This window comes from Pantherophis guttatus, chromosome 6 (genome assembly GCF_059756535.1).
Source record: "Pantherophis guttatus breed Tessera chromosome 6, ASM5975653v1, whole genome shotgun sequence".
Lineage (NCBI taxonomy): Eukaryota > Metazoa > Chordata > Lepidosauria > Squamata > Colubridae > Pantherophis > Pantherophis guttatus.
This window is the reverse complement of record NC_142068.1, coordinates 61,113,568-61,131,364: the sequence shown is the minus strand read 5'-3', so window position 1 is coordinate 61,131,364 and position 17,797 is coordinate 61,113,568. Positions and strand designations below refer to the sequence as shown.

The following is a 17,797-nucleotide window of genomic DNA, read 5'->3' as shown; positions in this document are numbered from 1 at the left end:
GCCCTTTCGCACGGAAGCAACAGGAGCTGTCCACCATGAAAGGCTGTATCCTATGGGGAGACCGGGTGCTGATTCCCAGCGCCTTACAGAAGAAAACGCTCGAGACGCTCCACAACGGACACCCGGGCATCGTAAGGATGAAAGGACTGGCACGGAGTTACGTCTGGTGGCCATCCCTGGACAAGGACATTGAAGAGTGGGTCGCCAGATGTGACCCGTGCCAAGAGGTACGTCCCGCCCCAGCCCAAACCCCAGTGTCAGAGTGGGAGATGCCCAGCAGCCCATGGGCACGGATCCATATTGACTTCGCGGGTCCAATGCAGGGGCACTACCTCTTAATCGTTGTGGACGCTTTCTCCAAGTGGCTAGAGGTCATCCCCATGGCATCTACCACTTCCGAAGCCACCATCAGGGCACTCAGGCGCCTATTCGCTACACACGGGCTGCCGGATGTCCTAGTCTCTGACAATGGCCCACAGTTAACATCCAAGGCCATGGAAGAGTTCCTGGCGGGACTGGGCATCCGCCACGCCCTCACCGCATTTTACAGGCCAGCCGGAAACGGTCAAGCGGAACGCATGGTGAGACTCACCAAGGAGACGCTCACCAAGATGGGTCCGGGCGACTGGCAAGAGAGGATTGACAACTTCCTCCTTACACAACACATCACCCCACATGCCACCACCAAGAAGAGCCCAGCTGAGCTACTGATGGGCAGACGCCTGAGGTCACCCCTGGACCGGCTGCACCCCCAGTATAACCCCGAAGTGACAGCAACGGCCAGCCGGCCGCTCCGCGCCTTCACCATAGGAGACCCGGTGTTTGCGCTTAACTTCAACGGCTCTCCGAAGTGGCTAAAGGGGAGAATAGAAAGCACAACCGGCCCGAAGTCCTACCGAGTCGAGCTGGAAGATGGACAGGTCTGTAGACGGCACATCGACCAGCTTCGGAAAAGGTGGAGGGGATCGGAAGGAAACCAGCCCGACGGGGTAGGCCTACCACACCCCGACGAGGTAGGCCTACAACACCCCGACGAGGTAGGCCTGCAACACCCCGGCAGAGCAGACCTGCAGCACTCCGGCGAGGTAGGCCTACCACACCCCGACGAGGCAGGCCTACAACACCCAGGCGAGGCAGGCCACCGACCCCCCGACGAGGCCGGCCAAGCACATTCCCATGAAATCTCTCAGCGACGATCCAGAGCGGTAGACCGGGACCTGTCACAAGAGGGATGGCACCCCCAACCCGGCAAGGTGGGCATCCGCCACTCCATGGAGAGGGACCGCCACAACAGTCAAGGGGTAGACCGGGACCCACCCAGGGAGGGGGGATCGCACCCCTCCAGCGACGAGGGCCAACAACGGCCCTGCCAGGGAGACCAACGCTCCAGACAAGTAGACCGGGGACAACCACACGAGGGAGGCGCACAACAGGCAACCCAAGCCGGCCAGCGACCGACCGGCAAGGGAGACCCCAACCAGCGTCCAGACCGGGTCGACCAACACCAACCTTGCAAGGTCGACCAGCGCCACTCCAGCAAGGAAGGCGCACACCACCCAGGCCAGGTCGAACAGCACCACCCCAGCGAGGTCGGCCAGCACCAACCCTGCGAAGCCAGCCAGCTCCAACCCAGCCGCGGGGATGAACACCACCCCGGCGAGGTCGACCACACGGGACAGCGACAGCGACGGGAGCCCAACGAGACACCCACGGACTTACCGGGTTTCGGACGGCACCCACCGGACAGCAGCGTTGTCCCGCCGCGAGGTTCCAGATTCTCCAGGCGAGGGAAGGACCAGCGACTCCAGCGCGAACTTCCAGATGTTGCGGCCGGAGGTGCTGGGACGGATCCCGCACACTCGACGGCCGGAGCCCCGGCCACCCCCACCGGGGAGCCGGGAAGGACAGGAGCTTCGCCCGCACAGGCCGGCGGCGAAGCTCAGACTGAACTGCGCAGGTCATCTCGGGCAAGCAGGCGCCCCGCCTACCTGCGTGACTTCGTAACGTACATTAATTGTGATGGACATTTTTCAGACTAAGGGGGGAGGAGTGTTATGTCCTTATATGGGCACCCGCCGGAGATTGGCTAATCTTCCGGCGGGAGATTCAAATAACTGTCAGTGGGCGGCTGAGTCTGCCGGAGCGTATAAAAGGAGCTCCGGCAGCCCAGCCGCTGGTCTTTTGCCTGTGCTTGAATAAAGTACTGAACTGGACCCGAGCTGGTCGCGTCTTGCTTTCCCTGCGCCGATCTAACACAAACTCCTTGCAAAATGGGCTGCCTCTCTATAATCTTCTAGCATGCGAACAATCTAGTGACAGTGTTGTTCGGTTATTATGGCTGGAATTGCAGCTTCCAAACTAGAAAGTAAATTGTCTACATTCCTTCAAGGAGACATTCTAGAAGAGAAAATGCTATCAAAATAATTCTGGAGCCACGTACATTGTGATCCTACAGTTACTTTTTAATTCTGGAGTCAATTATTTTTATTCCACTTGGAGTTACATTTGGAACAATCTATAAAAGGGTGTAGTCTTTGTAACATCACAAAGCACGATTGCTGTATCTTATTTACTTTTTTATTTTATTTTATTTTTATTATTATGATAGGCATAAATCTTTGCTAGTGCTTTCCATGCTCATATTTGTACATGCTTTGTTTTTGAGGTCTGCAACAATAAAAAGAATTGCCACTGTGAGGCTCATTGGGGTCCTCCCTTTTGTGATAAAGCAGGATTTGGCGGCAGTGTTGACAGTGGGCCAGTACGACAATCTGGTGAGTAAACAGACAAAAGAAAAGAGAAGAAAAATGGAGGAATTGGCTTTGGACATCAGATTATCTAGGGATCCAGTTTTTATATCACAGTATCCACTTCTAGCTACCATTGCAGATATAAATAAATTGAATTTTGTAGAGTATAGGGTGGTGCCTTGTTTCACTTTAAATGCAAAAGTAGTTACAGCTGTAAGTCACTGATTGTGCCTCGGTCCATTTATGGTAACAAAAGACTGTTCTCCTCCATAAACCTTCCCAAATAAAATCTTCCTATTTCATTGCTTTGTGCTGGGACATCTTGATGTCTTTCACCTTTGTCCTGTTGGCTCTTTTATGTAATAACATTGGGTCTTTCAGATGACAGCAGCATAACATAAGTGACAGACTGGTACAAGCAATGTAATACAGTGAGAGGAAACTTAAGATCACAGATGAACTCTTGGAAAGACTGTGTTTTTTATATTCTATTCCATCTCTACCCTCATCTGATTGAATGCTGCACTTTTTTAAACCTCATTGTCCTGAAAGTTCAGGATTATAGTCACTGTGCCATAGATCCAAAGCAATGCTAGAGTTGAGTACTCACATAAAAAATAATGTTGCAGGTTGAAACATTCTGGATGTGCTCCAAGGATTCCTGAGAATGGTTTAATACTCATAATAGAAAGTGAATTTATGTATAGGAAATACATAGGCAAAAGTCTAGGATCTAGCTGCCACAAAGAAGTCAACCGATTCTCCAAAGCACCTGAAGGCAGGACAAGAAGCAAAGGATGAAAACTAATCAAGGAGAGATCCAGCCTAGAAATAAGGAGAAATTTCCTGATAAAACTATCAATCAGTGGAACAGTTTGCCTTTAGAAGCTGTAGGAGCTCCATCTCTGGAGGTTTTTAAAAAGAGATTGGACAACCATTTGTCCAGAATGGTATAGGGTCTCCTACTTGAGCAGGTTGGACTAGAAGACCTTCAAGGTTCCTTCCAACTATTCTATTCTATTCTATTCTATTCTATTCTATTCTATTCTATTCTATTCTATTCTATTCTATTCTATTTTTGTGTGCCTGCAGAAAAAGAATCTCCAATTAGCAGTGTTGGACAAAAATAGAGAGAATGAAAGGTAAAGAGAGAATGAAAAGGAAAACCTTAACTCTGTATTTACACACTGCTGCTGCTTTGTTTTGAGGAGGTCATGGGGTGCTGTAGAATCAGCACTTTCAGATTTGCACCTCAAACAAATAATTTCGCTGTATTTGAATTCTGCAGAGCAAACTTCATGGTTGTTTTTGCTAGCGCTTCCCCATACAAAATTTGGGAATTTCCAAAGGGCAAAAGTAATTTTCTCCCATTTATATTAATTGTAAATATCAATGCTTCATTCCTAGAAGGCTCTGAAATGTTAATATTGAGCTGTTCTTGCAGAATAATAAAGTTAACTTTTTGCTAAAGGAAATGGCAAACATCCTTCCATCAGGGTAAAATAGCTAAACATATTTTGCAGAGATGTTCAGGGAGATTCAGGAAGCATAGCCAGCTGTGAAGTTGTACAAGTTGCTAGCCAATCCTCATAATATCCTTTGCAGTCCAACCTTAAACTTTATCTAACCATTTCTTTTGCCCATTGTGAAAAAGGCAGGTGTAACTAAATTCCTCATATGGGTCACCTAAGCTTCATCTCCATATAGCATACTTTGCTAACCTAGACAACAGCCCTAATCTTAAATTGTATTGGCTTAATACGTCACAGACAGTATTGACTTCAGTCTTGATATCCTTAGAGTATTGTTGACATTTTCCACATCATTCTTTCGGTTCTTTAATTAAAGATGTGATGATTGATTAAGTAGGAAATTTAGTAGTAACTAAGTTGATTCAAATAAGATCCACTGATTCACATAAGACCACCTCACACAATTGTCATTCAAGAAAAAGAAGGTATACAGTTGAGTAGTAGCACATACAAATGCATTGATATATTTACTGAATTTTAAATACCTTGTACTTAACTATGTTAAAGAGCTACATATTAAATAAACAGCTACACCTATGCAGTAGCCAATAATTACTAAGAAAAGTAGCCTACTTAAGGATCATCCATTTTTCCACAGGCTTCTTTGTACGCATGGATTGATAGGAAAACTTTTCTAGTTCCTTAACCTTTCATTTTTTGGCAACTCCCTAAAAATATATTTTCCCTTTATTCTGCCTGCAAATCAGACTGCTTTATCTCTGCCTGAAATTGGGTAGGAATTGATTTTCCTCTTGTAAATCATATACAACCAAAGCTTTGAAGTCTGTAAAGATATTTCTATGTTGATTGGATGTAAGAACAGAATCAGAGCTACATTTGTGCCTACCATTAAAGTTTGGAAATGATCTCAATTTGGAGGGAGTTGATTAGGATACACCGCATTATTCAAATTAAAATGAGATGGCATTTACTGCAAAGTTATGATAGTGAGGTGAGTTTGTGACATCATCCAAATCTCTGTATCAGTACAGTGACATAATGATTTTATTATAAGATGAAGTTGGTTTAAATCAAAATGAGTTCTTATTCAGACAAGAATCCATTCTTGGAATTATAATAGCAAAAAAAAAAAAAAAAGTCCAGATGTTGAGTAAGTGAATTTAATCACAGTTCAACATTACTTATATTCAGCAGAAAGTCCTACTGACTATATAAAGCCAAGTAACAACACTGTGAAGTTTGGATATGCTCATATCTTTGCATTCGGCTTTTTCATTTGAAGCCTCTTTCATCCAACTCTTTATCATAACAAATAAACTTAATAAACTCCATGGATATGATCACATTAATGCTAAACATATTCTGCTCAATCTCTTTCCCAGGAATTTAAATAGGATTTTGATATATTATATTGATCTTTTCCCTATTGGTTTTAATTTATCCTGGAGGTGAAGGAAGTGCACAATTTGTCCTTTCACACATACAGTGAATAGAATTGATAATGCCAATTAAAAAAGGGTGCAGGATGGGAAGAGAGTAAGAAATGGTACCAAAAAGCTTAGGGATGCCTGATCTCTTTCATTTTCCTGTCCTGTCACCAGGTATAGCAGTAGCTTCTGCTGTTTGCCAGAAATGTAAGTCTCAGTCTTCAACAGACGGGCAAAGAAACAGTCAAATGTTATTTATCCCTGAGGGAGTTAGTTTTACTTTGAAGGAGAAACCACAGGAAAGATACTACAGTATCTTAGTTTGTGGGTGTGGTTGTACAGTGGTTAGAATGCAGTATTGTAGGTTAACTCTACCCACAGCCAGGAGTTCAATCCTGACCAACTCAAGGTTGACTCAGCCTTCCATCCTTCCAAGGGCGGTAAAATGAGGGCCCAGATTATTGCGGGCAATATGCTGACATTGTAAACTGCCCAGAGAGTGTTGTAAATCACTATAAGGCATTACATAAGTCTAAGTGCTACTGCTATTGCTTTTTAAATAAAAATAAGTTAAAAATAAGTACACACAAAATGTTTTTAATTTTAAATAGAGGCAGGAATCCACTGCTCTGTGCTAAATGTTTATTTATATAAAACTTTTTAAACTGCTCAATAGCTGAAACCAGTGGTGGGATTCAAGTAATTTAAGAACTGGTTCTCTGCCTTAATGATTTCTTCCAACAACCAGTTCGCCAAACTGCTCAGAAAGTTAACAACCGGTTCTCCCGAAGTGGTGCAAACTGGCTGAATCCCACCACTGGCTGAAACTCTGTGGGCAGTTTATCACAAACACACTAAAATGATACATAAAATGATAAATTCGAGTATCCAATATATCCAATAAAATATAAAATAAAGATACCATACAAACTAGGCAGAAGCAAGATGGTTGACATATCTAAAACAATATGAATTAAACCATGATTAAACTATGATGAAAAAGCTTTGGAAAATGAAAGTGTGCAAAAAATAGGTCATGTGATCACCATTTGCATGCTTCACAGCCGAAATTCTGACAGACAGAGTCAGTGGAAAGGTTGACAGTAAAATTACAAATCACAATCATGTGATGTGTTGCTTAATTGTCACATCCTGGATAAACCAATAGAGTTGCCAGTCCCAACTATGGTAAATAAAGGAGGATATCCTTCCTTCCTTCCTTCCTTCCTTCCTTCCTTCCTTCCTTCCTTCCTACCTACCTACCTACCTACCTACCTACCTACCTACCTACCTACCTCACACACCTACAGACATGTACACAATCTCTTATCAATACCTATGTAATAGTTATATTGAGTTATATGCACAAAAATGATAAAGAACATCAATTCTAGAAAGACAGGGCAATTTCTTGTCAAGGAGTGATGTGACTTTAATTTCCCCATATATTTTGCCCAACTTTGCTTAATTTTTCCCAAGTGGGGCTCTTCAGATGTGCCAGATCTCTACTTTCATAATCTCAACCAGAGTGATCAATAAGGAATAGTGATCCCTCTTGGGGTAAGACTTATCACCTTAGGGAAATCTAATTTATTCATTGCTACATTATTTGAGCCATAGAAGATGAAAGCACAGAATATCTGTAACCATGCCTTTTGTCTAATTTCAGAATTAGTCATTAACAGTTCTTTGTGTGTGTATATATATGCATGATTGTGGATTAGGAATATTGCTACCCAAAAACTTAAGTAAGTGATTTTTGATTTAATCTTTTTAATTAAGGATTATGGGTTTGTTTGTTTTAGATAACAGAAGCTTAATTGCAATACTTATAACCATCCTATGCCTTCTGGCGGCCAGTTTACTTGTGTATTTCAAGAGGAAGACCTTGATTAGAGTGTTCTTTATTAATAAGAAGACTACTATAGAGAAACTTAGGTATGATATTTAACATTGCTCTTTTTTGAAACTGCAACCTCAGACATTGTCTATTGCTGGCCAATGTCTTCCAGAATGAGTATTATCTATATTGAAATGTATTTGAATATAAGTAGCACGGGTTGGTAGTTGGGCTATAAAGAAATCAGATCGCTTCTCAGTAACAACAACCAGCCATTCAAATAGACCGAAACCAGACCATGACTCAGCAGTATCCGAACAAACAATACTAATTTACATCACACAAACGGCACTTAAAACCAAAGACCATGCCTCAGTAATAACAGCCGGCCAATCAAACAGTCCAAAGTCAGACCATGACTCAGAAGTAGCCAAACAAACAACATCCACACTAATTTGCATCACATAAAAAGGTATTTAAAGACCAGTCCTCTGACAGAGGAGCACAATTCAAAGCGCACAGACGACGTCTCCTCGAATGGTGATGAAACATTTGCAACCAAATAGCCAAGGTCAGAGCTCAGACCAACAGCCCTATTATTTATATTCTTTCATTAATATCATTCATTACAATGAAACATTTTGGTTTATTCAGTCAGAAGTAAGGTTCTGCCTGAATGTGTGAATGTGTAATTTGTTTTTATTTGTATATAAAATTAAATAAGTGTAGTGTGTGTCAAAGGGCAAAAGGGCAAAAGTTCAAAACAGAAACCACATATGAGGAATTATTAGAGGAATTAAAAACGCAGAGGATCCACTAAAGCCTGGAGCAACAGTATAAAACTGCATGTGGTGGTCAAAACTCTAAGACACTTGATAAAAAGGGTTTTTTTTTAAATTTCTCTTCGCTTGTAGCTATTGCCTGGGAAGAGAAGAAAGGAAAAAATATATCAGAAAGAGAAATAAAAGTTAACCTCACTCACTTTGAGTTCTAGCTCCATCAACTATTTGCTTTAGCCCATACTAGTCATTAGCATTTGACCCTTCAGCGCAGTATCTCTGCAGAATTGTGTCCCTCAACAGAATAAAATCTAGTTTTACCAACAATGAGGCATCGTGTCTCTCATATTGGATTTCTTGTTTTAAAAGAATGTAAAGGCATCATCTGAGGAAAGTAGTCTTAATGAGATTGGAGCTGGTGTGGAGTGGGGAATTAACTTTTTCCTCCCTTGTCCAGGAATAGCTCTCTTAAGAAGGAGATATTATTTTATTAATTTGATTGATATCCCGCCTTTCCTCCTCCCAAGATGATCGACAAGATACAAAGTAAAACAAAACAATAAGCATAGTTAAAGCATATAAATATTAAACTCAGTATCTGTATTTGTCAGGGAATTCATATGCTTATTTTGCTGTATCTGAGCCAGTTGACAATCCATTACTGGGTGGGACTGGAGACGTTTAATACCTAAAATGGACAAAGATATTGAAGAGATTATTTTCTCCTATTCATTCATCTCAAGTAGTGAAGCTTTCTTGTCTCATCTATGATGAAAGGAATTACCTAAACATAGTGAAAGGCTTTTCAATTGCTATTTCATGAAAATGAATACCAAGGTTTAAGACATTAAGACCTTGAAAACCTTATATAATATTTGAAATAAAATTGTGTTTAACGTCGTTTGCTTACCTTTGTTACCTTTTGGTTGATACCATTGTTTATAGTAGATAATTTAATTGTAGCTGTTTTATATAATGTAAGCACATTACAAAGATGTGAAATACTGTATCTATCGTGAATATAAATTGTTTGGGTTTTTTTCTGGCACTAAATCAAGACAACAGCACTTTGTGATGCTCTTGTTGTTGTTTCTCGTTTTGTTTTGTGGTGAGCAATTAAAAAGTAAAAGGCCTGCTTGAAATATTGAAAGATTGGAAGTAGCCTTTTGTCTCTAGCCCATTGAATGAGGCACAATATCCATAGCGAAGGTCATTACTTCTTAAACACCAGCTTCATTAGAAGTATCCCTTGGGGGCTATAAAGCAGCATTTCCACAGATTGCCAGAGCTAATTTAACAGACTAGTGGTTCTAAACAACAACAAAAAATCAATATTTTTATTCTTGCAAGAGTATTGGATGGATTTTGCAGTCACTGTTACTAAAAAAAATAAAATAAAGACAAAGGAGCGTTATATCAAACTATAACCCTGACGTTGTATTTTCCAAGCAGTAGCTATCTTTTAATGAGTGTGTTTGCATTGCAGGTCTGTGAGTCAAACAAGGCCTTCCAGTTCATCTGAATCTAATCATGTTCATACTGCAACATCTCTCAGTAAGAAACTAGCCAAACAGCCACAAAATTCATCCACACCCAAGGTGGGTTTTATATAGTTGAAGTAAAAGTAAAGTGATTCCCTTGAGTCAAGCTCAGCTTCAGGTGTCTATATGGACATTTCTCTGTGGTTTTCTTATTATCAATAATTTACCATTGCCTTCTTCCAGGATCTGAACAACCTTTGGACTTGTTAGCACCTATGTCTAAGGATATTTAATTGGATATCATTAAAAATGATTTTAATATTTTTCTCAGTAGTTATTATTTATAATATTTATGTATTATATGCATTTTCCAACCTGCAACACAAGTCAGAGAAACACAGTTAATTACAAAAATGTCATCCCCCCCAAGAATTCAAAATGTAACAACCTGCCAATTAGAGAAATATCTTCGGCTAATACACACTATTGCAACCATGCATATAATAGCACCCTATAGTACAGCCAAGTGCAAACATATCCAGAATTTCTATAAAAAACGGAATTAACCTTGAAACTGCCAATCCTAATGAGTGCAAGGTGGGATAAACAAAGTCTTCTAGTTAAACTAACATTCTAATTAAATAAATTATACATCCATTTAAAGGGGCAACAGAAAGAAAAACCTGCCCAGAGAACATAATAAGTCAAGAGGTTTTTAGGAGGATGTTCCTGTTGGTATTAGAAGTTTGTTACCATTGATGACATGCTGACAAAATGCCTATTGCAATATCACAATGGAATTACATAAAAGGGCAAGATTTGCCATGCTACATTGTGATGTGCATTTGATCACTTGTTCCTCTTCTCCTTCCTTTCCTCTAGCCCTTTGCAAACACCTATGAACCAGAAAACTTTAGCTATGAGCATTTATTGAGATTCCGGCTATTCTTGGGAGCCAATAAAAACCCTTCCTAGGCAATGAATTCTGAGAAAAACACATAGGGTCCAGAATAGCCTGAATGTCATTGTTCTGGTTTGTCTAAGATCACGGAAAAACCCTGCCAAGAAGACTATTGCAATACTCTGTGCATGAAATAACTAAGGTATGCACCAATAGAGTCTCTGTCAAATAAAGAAAGCAAAACACAAATTTGGTTAATGACTGGTATAAAATCAACACAGTCAGATTGGAAAATGCATACTGGTTTCCATGCTCTAGACGAATGAAGATTTTAAGAGCCGAAACAAATAAATGTACTGCTTTCTGGATTGCAGCCAGTTCTCTTAGACAGAAATAATGCTTTTTAAACATCCAAGGATTAGTGTTTGAGTAAGCTGTTAATTGGTTGTTAGTTGACTTCAAGAAAAATAAAGAGGGCATATTAAAAAGGAAGAGCCATTTAAACCAACCCTGAAAGCAGTGACATTTAACCATTAATTTGTATATCTGAGAAGAAGCATATTGGCACAATTCAGCCAAAATGATTTTAACAGTTATTTCAGTGGGAAAGATAATTTTGTTCATAGCATTTTCTTTTTCCTTGGGTTCTTCTCATCTGCTTTTCTTTAACTGCAATAAACTGAACTTGAAATGCTTAGTTTTAGTTGTGCCATATGCAGTGTACTTAAACTGCAATTGATTTGCATATTCTTTTTACGATCTATAGAGAAACAACGTACAACAATTGCTCCAGTATCAGAAAAGAGATATTAGTTACTTTGTGAAGACTCAGGATGGATCGAAATGGAGCCCACCAGAGAGGGTCCAACCTCATCTTTATGAGCTTTCTGGTCAACAGTCTGTGTTTGGAAAGGTGCTACCCACCAAGCCCCCTCTGAAATTTGACCTGGTAGGTTGTGTTCCTCCCCTCCATTTCTACAGAACCTGCAAATTCCGGAAGCCCAGAGTAAATTGAGATTTCTTGCTGTTGAATGGAGAATAAATAGCCCTTTCTAATTCTTTTATTTCTATCTATCTTATCACCTGTTGCAGTCAAGAAAACCCTGAGCAGTTTCAATCTTGATCTCTTTGGGCAGTTCTTTACTGGTGGATTTTATTCTGAATGGCTACAGTAAAAAGAATTGATTTTAGTTCATCTAATCATTCCCAGTCACCCTCAGCATGTCTTCCTCCAGTGCCATTGTTACAATATTTGTGACATGCTGTCAAGTAGCTGTTTAAATTCTAGACTGTCTAGAATTCAACAATGCCAGGGCTGTCTTCCATATTCGCTTCTTCGTATGAGCCGCAGTGGCTCAGTGGTTAGAATGCAGTACTGCAGGCTACTTCTGCAGACTGCCAGATGCCTGCAATTTGGCTGTTCAAATCTCACCTCAAGGTTGACTCAGCCTTCCATCCCTCCAAGGTTGGTAAAACGAGGACCCAGATTGTTGGGGGCAATATGTTGACTCTGTAAACCGCTTAGTGAGGGCTGTAAAAGCACTGTAAAGCTGTATATAAGTCGAAGTGCTATTGCTATTCTTGCTCCAAGAATAGCACGACTGTGCTGGTACGTGTCATTATTAGATCTTACAATGGTTTTAGTGTGGAAGTGTTGGCACCAGAGTTGTAAAATGGGAGAGTCACTGTTGAAGAGGAGCGGTAGTATAGAAGTGCACCTATTCAGATTCGAAGCAGAAAAACTGCTTTAGAGGGAATGCGAGTGTGCTGTTTGGCAAATCACTAAAAAAAAAAAAGCTGCACCTTCTTCTGTGTTTGCACCAGCTGCATGATCACAGAAAACATGTTTGAACTAAAGAGGCATTAAAGAAGCAGTGACAAGGTACACTGATACTGTCACACTCTATTGGTGCTTTCATAATTGAAACATAAAGAAGCTGAAGCTTCTTTAAGGGAGTGCTGAAAGATGCAGTTAGTGTGCCAACATCCTCTCCAAGTCACATTGCTGCTTTGGGTCAGAAGAACTGGATGTCACTAGTCGTTAAATAATTAATGTTATATTTGAGTACTTTTAGCACGGATCTACAGATGAGAAATCGTGTTCAGCCTATGCTCTCAGCTGATTCATTCTGGAAACCAGGGTGGTAGAGGCATCTGCAACATTGTACACAGTTATCAAAATGACCCAAGCAGTGTCATATCATTGCATTGTAAACTCTATCCCTTTTATACACATGTGACATCACAGTACATACACAATGCCAAATGAGGATTATGACACAATATTTCTTTCATCATGTATCCCTCTGCAGATACTTCTGCACCATGAGCCACTGATACGCTTTTTAACTGAATTGGATGAACATTGTGGAAAATATATGTGTTAAAACACATCTATGAATGTGTTCAAACACTCATTTCTGAACAGAGACAATGACATCACAGGGCTTGACTGCAACTGATGAAATTTTTATTTGGAAGGAATCTGAAAATGAGCTGTCATATGTAGTTGGCCCTGTCTAGAACTACGTATCTTAGGACAGTGTTTGGTTCTCAGATTGCAACTTTTTTAATTTGTTCAATTTAATTCGGTCAAAGCTATTCTTTTCTGAGCCAGCCTGCTTCCATCTATTGTTGCTTGGTGTTAGTATTGCTCTTTTGCTAGGATGGTAGCCTAACCACTTCACATGTTCTGATTACAGCTCCATTGATTTGTTGAAAGCATTTGAGGGTACAGCCAACCTCGAAACCCCAGCATAATTTTTGAGAGTTACAATAACATTTGAAACATTGAACCAATCCCACAGATTGACCACAACTGTATTTCATAAAAACTATTAAAAGCGAAGTGTGTTCCGTAACCTTAGTTCATTGCTGGTTTTGTTTCACATAAATTCTAGTTTGAAGAAATCTATAAAGTTTGATATTTCATTTGTAACATTTTGATAATTCTGAAGTTGCCACTGTTTAAACTTTATCTATTTATTTGGAGATCTTACATCTGAAAAAAAAAATTGGCACCGACTTAAGCCAGCTTTCACATTCATTCGAAAATCAGTACACAGTAGACTAATTTTTTGATGGAATCTGTTTAGTCAGACCACAAACCTAATTTTTTTTTTTTTTTGAAAGAAGTATGAATTGAATAGTACAACATTATTCCATCTCCTGCTGTTTACAAAGCTCCTGAATGTGGTGGTGTTAATTATGATACCACCTCATTATCTTTTGCAAGCACTAGGCTGGAACTGTATGATGCAGCTGGCAGCTTTTTTTTCCCAGCAATTGCCACAGTCTCTGTACTGAAATTACTTTGATCTTGTTTTTGTTCATTCGCTTCCCTAGTATTTGTCTGAGCCAGACTATAAAAAATGCCATTTTGCTTAGAGGGAAACTAGAGAAACTAGAGAATAGATGGTTTCTTGCAGAGGATTTTCCCTCTTCATAATTTATCTTTAGTATTAGTTGCCTGATTTGTATTTCTATTCATATTAAGGCAGTATTTATTAAGTGTTTATGTGGGTACATATGAGCTAACCTTTGCTTTTTGAGTCAACATAGTCAGGACTAGCTCCTGCTATCAATGGGCTTAATGTCCTTAATGGTTACAGCAGTTTGACCTAACCACCAGCTGTCCCTGAAACTTGGTAATAAGCAAACAAACAAACAAAACTGTAGGCAAGCTAATTATGTGATTACGTTACTTCACTTATCTGCAAGTTCTGGTTTACCTATACAGTACAAGCACACTGTTAGTTGTTATCTTGGCCTGCAACTTAGTATTATTCCGAATCATTTCTTCCATCTTAAGCCTGCTTTTGACTGGATCTAGCAAAACTCAGATTTAGAATTAAGAATAACTTGCCACAGATGCCGCAAGCATGATGTACAATTTACTCTGGAGTTTCCCCCCCCCCCAATAAAGTAATGGGGTCTGATGCCTGGAGCCTTAACCTACATCTAGTCACTAAAGACACAGAAGAACATCAGCCATAAGATAGTTGATTAGGCCCTTGTCTTAAAAATAAGCCTAAATTAGATTGCTGTAATTTGCTCTGCTTGCAGCTGCACATGAAGACCACCCAGAAGCTTGAGCTGGTCTGGTGCAGAGAGGCATGCTTGCTTAAGTGATGAGCAGTAACACAGCCGTATCATATCTCTATTCTATTGCAGGTGTTGCATTACCAAGTAGGCTTTTGCATATAATACAAAGTGCCAGTCACTATCTATAAGAATATATATAGTTTGGGGTCTGGGAGCATTTTAGAGACCACTTTCTTGATTAGTTTCTATTTGTCTTACGTAGACAATTAGAGAGAGCTAAGTGTCCCCAGATAAGAGGAGGTATAGGATGAGGGAGTGTGATGGCATCTCCCAAACTTTGGAATAGCTTGCTTCTGAAACACAATCCATGGTTTTCCAGATGCACATAGAGAGTTTGGAAATTTATGTATACTATGACACAATTTGGGGTAACTTTACATTTTTACCTTTACTTGCTATTGTAATTAACTTTATTCTAATTTTGTATTCTGTTTTCTCTAAGTAAATTCAATAAGGTGCCTAGAATCGGACAGTTTCAGTCAAATAAAGTTCATGAACACAAGCAAATACCTGATGAAGACTATAATGTAGAATTTTTAAAAGCAGGACTTTCCCCATTTATTTATCTAATTTAGCTATTGCTCTTTCACTCTCAGATAATACCCAGTCTCTCTGCCCCATCTCTGATATAGGTATAATTATAGGTGTTAGTTGATTGAAGAATAAAGCCAACTTACTTATTACTTATTACTTTACCTTCTTTTATTTTGTAGAACTGCAGTTGTACACATAATATTATTCCTCTTATTTTCCTTACAATAAAAAAAATTGTGAGGTGAGTAAGAGAGAGCGAAAGCCCAGAGTGAGCCACCTAGTAGGTTCCCATGCCCAAGAAAGAACAAAGTTTGTTTGATAAATTATAAATTTATATAAAATTTTATACACACACACATAATTATATAAAACTATATATAAAATTATAAATAAATGGTAAAATGCTGTTATAATTTCATCCTCTGCAAGAATATTGCTAAATGTTCTTTGTTGTTGTGCCTCACAAACAAGCATAACTGTAGATAGAAGTCCAATTTTTACATAGTTGTATTCTGAGTTCAGATTGTTTTTTGCCATTTTCAGAAACCTTGTACTTACTAAAAATGAACAAATTACAGTGAAGTAAAAAAAATTGGAGCCACCATTTCTTTCATGACAAAACACACAGTATATATTTAAAGTGTCTATTGTACTCTGGAAGCTATAAAAAAAAGACAACCATGATTTATAATATAATAAACATTTTACTAATATTTCTTCTCCGTGTATCTGTCAGAAGACATGGCATAGAAGCTGATATTTTTTTCTGTTATAAAAGTTAGCCATTTTAAATGTCCATTACAGATGCAATTTTAATAGCAGCCTTTTCTGTTAGAGGACATAGATGAGTTTCTTGCAACTGTTTCTTGTAACTGTTAAGAAAACACTTCAATTAACCCAGTGCTACCTATTCAAGTGTCCTATGGCCAGAACAGCTGGATATACATAAATCAAAATAACAAAAACAGCAACGTGTTTGATATTTTTTATTCATTCTTGAGTCTAGATGTAAGTATCACAAGGTTTTTAATTCATAAAGCCAGACTTCTATTTAACTTTACATTTTATTTGAAGTTATGCCTTACCTCTGGCACCCACTTATTATGCTTTATTGATAAAATGCTTATTGGTTCTTGCATCCTTTTGTGGAATATGAGAATTGATAAGAATTTGGGTTTTATTTTTAAGACAGTTAATAGGAAAAGGGCCATGGTATAACTGACAGGATAATGTTTAGCAGGATGCCTGGCAGAAAAGTGATATTAAATTGCTATAATTTGGAAATGTCCCAATGACAGATGTACACAATGATCTTCTTGTGTTTCCGCTCTTGGCATATTTATTAGGTGCCTTGTCATGTTCTCTTTTTGAAATAAAGAACAGATTTATGTAGGTAAAGCATTTTAAAAAAATTGATAGATAGCTTTGAATGCTAAAAAAAGCCATGCATTTTTGCCAAAGAGTTTTGCCAGCTCTTTCATAGCTCCCCTGAATACTTTCCAAGAAGTCCTTCCTGACTTTATTTTTTCTTAATTTTTTTTTTTATTATTTACTAGAAATAGAAATCATGGAAATTCATATAATGCATATGTTTGTTTCAACTAAAGCATGTTATGAGGGATAGGCAGGATGATGAATAATAGAAACATTAAAAACTAAATCAAAAGGAGCTTCAGTTTTTGGCTGAACTATAGTTTGTTTTTGGGCAAACTATAACTACAAAATTGTGAAGAATTGTTTAGTAACATTCTATAATACACACAGTTTTGGTGTTTTATCATTGACTGCTTTGTACATGGATAAAATCTATAAAAGAAATGTTTGTATAAATCAATGAATTGCAACAATATTGTTATTTTGTTCCCACATTGTAGGAATCTTGCAAACCAAGCCCTCCTCAGAAGCCTTTGCCAGCTAATCCTCAGAAGAACAAAGCTGTTCAGTTTAATCCTGCTTCTAGGACAATGTTTGAGCTTCCAAAAGCTATGCCTCACATTGCTCCTGTCAGGTTAGTTTGGTTGTCTCTTATTATGTTTCACACTAAACTCTTAATGGAAGCTATCCAAGTAAGATTTTATGAGCACCATGAAGCACAAAGTGGTTTAATTTTGCAATAAACATGTCACATGAAGAATCAACTTCAGCATAAACTGAGCCGCCACAGACTGGCAGTACACAATGTAAAAAATTCCTTTCCTCTGCCTGAATCTTGACTATTTAATTTAGCAGGTTCTAATATTGTGAAAAAACGATTTCTTCTATTTCTCATTCCCCAAATCATAATTTTAACACTTTTAACATATAGGCTAAAAAGATAAAACTGTCCCAACTCTTTAGTGGTTTAGAGCTGGCAATGATCAGAATAAAATGATATTCCAATATTATGACCACAGTTATGTTTATATCATTATATCATATTATATATATATATGTATATATGTGCATGTGTATATGTATATGTATATATAAAAAGGGACACAGTGGCTCA

General features: G+C 38.9%; 1 protein-coding gene across 1 annotated transcript in view; it reads left to right on the top strand.

The window, feature by feature from the left end:
* ADAM12 (ADAM metallopeptidase domain 12) overlaps positions 1–17,797 on the top strand; it is a 261,963-nt gene that overhangs the window by 241,359 nt on the left and 2,807 nt on the right. The window contains exons 18-22 of the mRNA XM_034436441.3: positions 2,666–2,774; positions 7,476–7,608; positions 9,776–9,887; positions 11,438–11,620; positions 17,184–17,317. Coding sequence (XP_034292332.1) covers positions 2,666–2,774; positions 7,476–7,608; positions 9,776–9,887; positions 11,438–11,620; positions 17,184–17,317 — 671 coding nt within the window. The remainder of the gene's footprint in view (positions 1–2,665; positions 2,775–7,475; positions 7,609–9,775; positions 9,888–11,437; positions 11,621–17,183; positions 17,318–17,797) is intronic.